This window comes from Zalophus californianus, chromosome 3 (assembly GCF_009762305.2).
Source record: "Zalophus californianus isolate mZalCal1 chromosome 3, mZalCal1.pri.v2, whole genome shotgun sequence".
Classification (NCBI taxonomy): domain Eukaryota; kingdom Metazoa; phylum Chordata; class Mammalia; order Carnivora; family Otariidae; genus Zalophus; species Zalophus californianus.
This window is the reverse complement of record NC_045597.1, coordinates 117,211,620-117,219,928: the sequence shown is the minus strand read 5'-3', so window position 1 is coordinate 117,219,928 and position 8,309 is coordinate 117,211,620. Positions and strand designations below refer to the sequence as shown.

General features: G+C 42.9%; 1 protein-coding gene across 1 annotated transcript in view; it reads left to right on the top strand.

The window, feature by feature from the left end:
* The window catches only part of LOC113919660 (heterogeneous nuclear ribonucleoprotein A1-like), a 57,229-nt gene extending 50,646 nt beyond the window's left edge, over positions 1–6,583 (top strand). Inside the window, exons 3-6 of the mRNA XM_027589148.1 lie at positions 684–868; positions 4,315–4,448; positions 5,172–5,461; positions 5,872–6,583. Coding sequence (XP_027444949.1) covers positions 4,350–4,448; positions 5,172–5,461; positions 5,872–6,583 — 1,101 coding nt within the window. The 5' untranslated portion in view covers positions 684–868; positions 4,315–4,349. The remainder of the gene's footprint in view (positions 1–683; positions 869–4,314; positions 4,449–5,171; positions 5,462–5,871) is intronic.
* The last annotated feature ends 1,726 nt before the right edge of the window (positions 6,584–8,309 follow it).

Below are 8,309 nucleotides of genomic sequence, written 5' to 3'. Positions count from 1 at the left end.
GGGGTTTAGGCTTAAACACTAATCTTGAACTTGATGCTGGTAATGTTACTGTAATTTTCCCTAAACATTGCCAATCTTGTATAGAAAATTTAAGACAAAGGTGTGCATAGTTTGGCACACTCTTAACTGTCTGCAGTGACGTGGGATGTCTTTGCCTTCTGTCTGCATTTGTCCTGGGTGGATCTGTTGCAGTCCTTGGCTTATTGTGGTCAGCAGGTAAATACGTCAACTTCCAGAAAAATAGCTCCATTTCAGAGCTTTAGGACATTCCAGCAACTTTGGGGTACCTTATTATATTAACACAAATTTCCCCACATGACAAATCCTTGAAGATGGGGGAGAAAGATGGGTGGGTAGATAGTCAGAGTTAATAAGAATATGGCCGTATCTTCCCCAAACCACTCTAACTTTGAGGATGATCAAAATAAAAGGTAATCATTAGTAGTAGTAAAATCACCATGCCTTAAAATAGCCCACGCTTTCCACTCCTTTTGTGTAGGGTCTGTGGGTCTAGTGATAGCCCCCACTGCTCAATGCTAGTGGCACCTCCTGTTGATTGAGTCATTTGGGGGCAACGTTTGCCTCTCTTTCTTTACATCATTCTTTGCCGTTTAGTTTTTCTACTCTTGCTGCCAAATTGCTTTCCATTTCCCCCCATATTCATTTCTCTCATGCTTTCTTAGTCCCGCCAATGATATTGGAATCCTGTGAAAATGCCAACTTTCTGGACTCGCCCAGTCTGAAGTTAGCCTAGAATCGCCCGAGGCATCTTTGCACTGAACACTGAAGGCTTGCTCTCATCTCTCCTGGAAAGAGCAGTTGTGGGGATGTAGTCTGAGGGTACAAAATTCACTGGATGCTCACTGAGGTATGTATAAAATTGTTAGGGTTCAGAATCTCTATTTTGGCCCCCCAGCAAATGAGAAATAAGGGAATTGTATCCCAGCTCATGGATAGGGTTAGAGAGTATTGATTTGGTGCAAAAGAGGATATAGTCTAGACCACGTGGGTGTGACCTGAAGAACACAGGCATGGTCAGAGAGAAACAGGGTGAATAGTTAGTTGGAAGGGGCAAGCCATGGTATTGCTCTGAAAAGTAGAATTATATGAGTATTTTAAGTTTGTGGTTTAGGAAGTAAATATAACTGAACTGCAGCAAAACCATTGCGGCTTTCCCATTCTTTGCTTAGTCACATTTCTCTGACTGTGCCTTCTGCATTTCTCTGAAGTACCCAATTTCCCCTAGCTCTCATTTATCAAAAACTACTCTGGGGAAAGGGTTGGAAATTAATCTTTACCTAGGTCAAATAACTAACAACAGATACCCATCTTTGTTTATTTGCATTTTAATGAAGCTCCAAGTATAGGAAGGTATGAATGTTCGTTTCGTTTTAACATAAACATTTATTTATTATTATTTTTTTAAAAGATTTTATTTATTTATTTATTTATTTTTAAAGATTTTATTTATTTATTTGAGAGAGAGAATGAGATAGAGAGACAGCATGAGAGGGGAGAGGGTCAGAGGGAGAAGCAGACTCCCTGCCGAGCAGGGAGCCCGATGTGGGACCCGATCCTGGGACTCCAGGATCATGACCTGAGCCGAAGGCAGTCGCTTAACCAACTGAGCCACCCAGGCGCCCAGATTTTATTTATGTATTTGACAGAGAGAGACACAGCAAGAGAGGGAACACAAGCAGGGGGAGTGGGAGAGGGAGAAGCAGGCTTCCCGCTGAGCAGGGAGCCTGATGCGGGGCTCGGTCCCGGGACCCCGGGATCATGACCCGAGCCAAAGGCAGACGCCCAATTGACTGAGCCACCCAGGCGCCCCAATTAATGTGAACACTGAATGATTGCTTTGATAGATTAGCCCAATCCAGGTAGAGGACTTCTTTTGTTCTCTCCCAACTCCCCAAAGTACAAATATTTCCTCTTACCTCTGTACAATATTTGGAAACCCTGTCCTCCCTTTCATCAAGCAAATAGAAAACAGTGCCTAATAGATGTGGTCTCTGGTTTTGAGGGGGTGTTCATTTCTATTGTGGGAGAAAAGAGGAGGGTGAGGTTTTTATATGGAAAAATGCAGTGGGTATGGGTGGGAATCAAGGGGAGGGCAAGCGGGAGAAGAGTAGCAAAGGGAGTGTGGTCGATGAACTTACCTTGGAAGTTGCCTAAGATAAGTAGGTACCCCCTGCCCAACTCTCCGTGCACACTATCCAGGGTGTGTCTGGGGAGCAGACAGAAGATACACTTCTAAAAGTTCCTTTCAAGGGCTCAGCAGACTGCCAGTCACATGCTCTACTTTCTTAGATGAATGCCGTGCCACACCTGCCGGCCCCCAATCTCTTGATCTGCCCATCCCAGGGTGTACAGTGTCTCCTTTTGCACCTGTCATTTATTGGCTGAAAACCCAGCAGCACTTTCCTTTCCTTTCCTTTCCTTTCCTTTCCTTTCCTTTCCTTTCCTTTCCTTTCCTTTCCTTTTCTTTTTTTTGCAAAAGCAACTCCCCTTTTGGTAGCTTTTCCACAATGTTCCAATACCCACACATCTAAGCAGCTACTAGATACCTAAAAACATGATGGAGAGAACTTCAGATCTGATTTGACCTAAGACTGAGCTGAACAAGCTTGAGATCTCCTAAGCCAGCACAGTGGCTTAGTGATGTCGCTATTATACAAACTTAAAAATATAAGACCATAAAGTAGAATTTCAAATATTTATCAGAGGATGAGAGGAGGCATATTAAATTTTTTTTGATAAGCTTAGTCTCAGCGGACAGGAAGAAGGTATGGAGACATGTCAGGTGGATGTGGACTGGGGGAGAAAAGCAAAAGAGGGAAGAGACATTCTAAGAGATCATATACAGATGTGATTCTACTTTAAAAAGACTGGATTTGATTAGCAAGACATTGTAGGAAAATGTCATTCTTTGGCCATAGTATGAAAACTAAAACATAAATTATATCACTTTAGGGGCGCCTGGGTGGCTCAGTTGGTTAAGCGTCTGTCCTCAGCTCATGTCCTGACCTCAGGGTCCTGGGATAGAGCCCCTTGCCGGGCTCTCTGCTCACTTGGAGTCTGCTTCTCCCGCTCCCTCTCCCTCTGTGCTCTCCCTCTCACTTTCAGATAAATAAATAAAATCTTTAAAAAATTATATCATTTTACTGATTATGTTTTGTAATCTTGGAAAGAGAAAAGGCAAGAGGAAGAGAAAAGGGTGGAGCTCAGTGAATTACAAAATACGTTAGTACATAATTACAAAATATGTACAAAATATGTACATACAAAATATGTAAAGAGGACGTCTTTATGAACACTTCCAGTAAGGCTATGAAATTATATTACAGGAATGCCTCACTCACTCTAAGACACTGTACACCCGGGGATGGGCAGATCAAGAGATTGGGGGCCGGCAGGTGGTCTAGCGTGGGAATAAGGGCAATAACAGAGATTAAGGTCATTCCCCTTAGCCTGATTTAAAAGGATTGGAGAGAAAATCTGATGCATGGCATAGAACAAGGTTAAAGAAATAAAATATGGGGGTGCCTGGATGTCTCAGTTGGTTAAGCGACTGACTCTTGATTTCGCCTCAGGGTCATGAGATCAAGCCCTGTGTTGGGCCTGTGCTGGGCATGGAGCCTGCTTAAGATTCTTTCTCCCCCTCTCCCTCTCCCTCCCTCCTCTGCTCACACACATTCTCTCACGCTCTCTCTCTCTTAAAAAAAAAAAAGGAAAAAATATGTAGAATTCCACTCATTCATTCAATAAATTCTTAAGAATCTTCAAGTGGAAGGCTGCCAATTTTTACAGGGCCCGTGAGCAGGATGGGGCCTATGGAGAACAATGAGAAATATATGGAAAAGCAAAGGATTTAACTATTTTATATCAAAAAGCTTTTAGAAAGTGAATATGACACTGAAAGAGACCAGACGTTGGATTTCCCGTAGGTATATGGTGTGATAGTCATTAGTAGTACCCACTAAGTATTTCTGGCTTGCCACCTTCTGGCAGCATGTACTCTATGGCTTGCTGGGGTTTGGGGGGATCATGTGATTGTCTCTGGGCCAATATGATGTGAGCAGAAATTATATGTGTTATCTCAGAGCCAAACATTTTACTGCTGGCGCTCCGGAACTCTTTCCCTCCAGCAAGGAGGAAAACATTTGAGATGGTGGCTGCTCCATCACCTGAATCCCTGATTGATCCCTGACGTTATGTAGCATGAACAAAATATAAACCTTTATTGTTTTAAGTCATTGAGATTTGGGGATTTTTCATTACTGTTAGCATAACTTGATCTTTCTTGATTTATAGGAAGAAGTGAGCTTATACGGGTATTAAAGTAAAGGATGATTTCAGAAGGTTGGGCATCCAAGGACATTCAGATGCAAAGATTGAGGCAAGAAGGAGACAGAGGAGGAGGAGGAGAGAAGAACAAGGAGATGGAGGTAATAGTTAATATGCTTGATACCCTTCTTCTCCCCCATCCCAGCTCCTTACAAAACGCAGTTCCCCAAATCTGCCTATGATGGGCCTTCCAAGCTTATTTACCAGTACTCCCCCATAAGCATTTATTCCTATCAAACCGTTCCCTACACCTGTGATAAGTCTTGGAAATGCTGCCTCCTCCTCCCAGTCTCAGTGTCTCCCCTGACTCCTAGTAAAACAATCACAGAATTCAGTGTTGGAAACTTAAAGATCACCTAGTTTGAATTTTACCTGTGTTGTGAGTCCTTGCTATGCCGCCCTTCTTGTGTTGACCTGAAAGCCTTCACCTGAACTTTGACTCATTCTGGGACACAGAGTAAGTCTTAACAACATCTGCTTTCAGGAAAAATGGCCATGATCTATAAAGCTGGAACAAAGAAACAAGCACACATATTTGAAAACAACTTTAAATACGCTCACCTAAAAATTTGCTTTTTAGATATATATTTTTAAATAGGTTCAGAAATATTAAGTTCAGGGATGCCTGGGTGGCTCAGTTGGTTAAGCGTCTGACTTCAGCTCAGGTCACGATCTCAGGATCCTGAGATTGAGCCCTGAGTCGGGCTCTGTGCTCAGTGGGGAGTCTGCTTGTCCCTCTCCCTCTCCCTCTGCTCCTCCCCCCACCCATGCTCTTGTCTTTCTCTCTCTCAAATAAATAAATAAAATCTTAAAAAATTATTCAGTTCAGCTTTTCTGCCCGTGGACGCCGCAGAGTAAGCATCGTTAAAGTCTCCCCTCCCACCGCCATCATGTCTAAGTCAGAGACTCCCAAAGAGCCTGAACAGCTGCGGAAGCTCTTCGTCGGAGGTTTGAGCTTTGAAACAACCGATGAGAGTCTGAGGAGCCATTTTGAGCAATGGGGAACGCTTACGGACTGTGTGGTAATGAGAGATCCAAACACCAAGCGCTCCAGAAGCTTTGGGTTTGTCACGTATGCCACTGTGGAGGAGGTGGATGCCCCCATGAATGCAAGGCCACAGAAGGTGGAGGGCGCCTGGGTGGCTCAGATGGTTAAGCATCTGCCTTCGGCTCAGGTCATGATCCCAGGGTCCTGGGATCGAGTCCCGCATTGGGCTCCCTGCTCCTTGGGAGCCTGCTTCTCCCTCTAATTCTCTCTCTCTCTCTCTGTCTCTCATGAATAAATAAATAAAATCTTAAAAAAAAAAAAGTTATTTAGGGCGCCTGGGTGGCTCAGTCGTTAAGCGTCTGCCTTTGCCCCAGGTCATGATCCCAGGGTCCTGGGATCGAGTCCTACATCGGGCTCCCTGCTCGGCAGGAAGCCTGCTTCTCCCCCTCCCACTCCCCCTGCTTGTGTTCCTGCTCTTGCTCTCTCTCTCTCTCTGTCAAATAAATAAATAAAATCTTTAAAAAAAAATAATAAAGGCCACACAAGGTGGATGGAAGAGTTGTGGAACCAAAGAGGGCTGTCTCAAAAGAAGATTCTCAAAGACCTGGTGTCCACTTAACTGTGAAAAAGATTTTTGTTGGTGGCATTAAAGAAGACACTGAAGAACATCATCTAAGAGATTATTTTGAACAGTATGGGAAAATTGAAGTGATCGAGATCATGATTGACCGAGGCAGTGGCAAAAAGAGAGGTGTTGCTTTTGTAATATCTGATGACCATGACTCTGTAGACAAGATTGTCATTCAAAAATACCATACTGTGAATGGCCACAGCTGTGAAGTAAGGAAAGCCCTATCTAAGCAAGAGATGGCTAGTGCTTCATCCAGCCAAAGAGGTCGAAGTGGTTCTGGAAACTTTGGTGGTGGTCGTGGAGGTGGTTTTGGTGGGAATGACAATTTTGGTTGTGGAGGGAAATTCAGTGGTCGAGGTGGCTTTGGTGGCAGTGGGGATGGCTATAATGGATTTGGTAATGATGGAAGTAACTTTGGAGGTGGCGGAAGCTATAACGATTTTGGCAATTACAACAATCAGTCCTCAAATTTTGGACCCATGAAGGGAGGAAATTTTGGAGGCAGAAGCTCTGGCCCCTCTGGTGGTGGAGGCCAATACTTTGCCAAACCACAAAACCAAGGTGGCTATGGTGGTTCCAGCAGCAGCAGTAGCTACGGCAGTGGCAGAAGGTTCTAATTACTGCCAGGAAACAAAGCTTAGCAGGAGAGGAGAGCCAGAGAAGTGACAGGGAAGCTACAGGTTACAACAGATTTGTGAACTCAGCCAAGCACAGTGGGGGCAGGGCCTAGCTGCTACAAAGAAGACATGTTTTAGACAATACTCATGTGTATGGGCAAAAAACTCGAGGACTGTATTTGTGACTAATTGTATAACAGGTTATTTTAGTTTCTGTTCTGTGGAAAGTGTAAAGCATTCCAACAAAGGATTTTAATGTAGATTTTTTTTTTTGCACCCATGCTGTTGATTGCTAAACGTAATAGTCTGATCATGACGCTGAATAAATGTGTCTTTAAAAAAAAAATTATTTGGTTAAGCGACCGCCTTCGGCTCAGGTCATGATCCTGGAGTCCCGGGATCGAGTCACGGGATCGAGTCCCGCATCGGGCTTCCTGCTCAGCAGGGAGTCTGCCTCTCCCTCTGACCTCCTTTCCTCTCATGCTCTCTCTCTACCATTCTCTCTCTCTCTCAATAAAAAAAAAAATCTATAAAAAAAATTATTAAGTTCAGAGTGATCCTATCTTGATAAAGGAGGGATATGTTATATATGAAAGTCCAGAAGGATATACATACAAATGCCAAATATCTGTGCATGATTGAGTTATGGGTACTTTCTAATTTCTTCTTTTTGTTTTGTATTTTATATATTTTTATTTAATATATATATCATTTGTGGAATGAATGAAAAAAGTTATGATTCTAATACACATATTTAAAGGCATTAATTTGATTGACATGGCAATGAGACTGTTAAAGAATAAAAAAAAAAAATCATGACCAGAACAGAATATTAAAATTTTACAAGTACCTAAGAAAATTGAGTATTGTGTATCTTACCAGGTAAATGGGGCATAGGATTAACAGTCTTTACAAGGAAAATGAGATTAGTGATAATGGGATCAAAGTTAAAGCCAAACCATACTTCATAAATTTATGCTGAGGTTACCTGGCATACGTGGTTGCTTTTGGATAACTCTCCAGGGCACTTGCTATATATAATCAATCTTGACCTTAACCCTCACATAAATATTTAATTTTTCACAGATGTTTACGAGGGCATGATTGATTTATGTTAAGTATTATGTTGTATACTAGGTGGGGATATAAAGATTAATAAAACATGATCTCACAGAGTTCACAATTTCCTCTTTGGAAAGCTATCAAACAGGCTTGATTCTTCACCTGGAAGTTTTTGAAAGGGATTTAGTTAAAGGTACACTACCCCTGTTGTCTTTCCACATCCTCTGACACAGTGAAGGGAGGATCTCCCAAGAAGATTAGTGGTCTTAGCATCTTCAGTACTGATCACACTGGCAAGAGTAGCTACTGCCTGCTGTCACCAAGACTGGTGGCTCTGCTCATTAAATATCGGGTGTAGTCAGTCGGGTGAGCGCATCCTTCTGCAAAAAGATGCTCTATATCATCAGGGACAGCTTCACTTTTGAAGGAGGAAATAATTTCCTCCTTCTCTGCCTTTATGTTCTCCTCAGTTGCTATGGGCAAGGTCTCTGTGTCTCCTTCCACTCATCATTCCATCTTTTAGTACAACAGGTGGGGCTAAAGGAAGGAGAGGAATCCAGCATATGTTCCAGATGTCCTTCTACCACAGTTAGCAAGCACCGCTAGTGAGAGAAGTCCAAGGCTTCCTCCTCAATTCCTCTCTTTCTCTCACCAGTTTCATCCA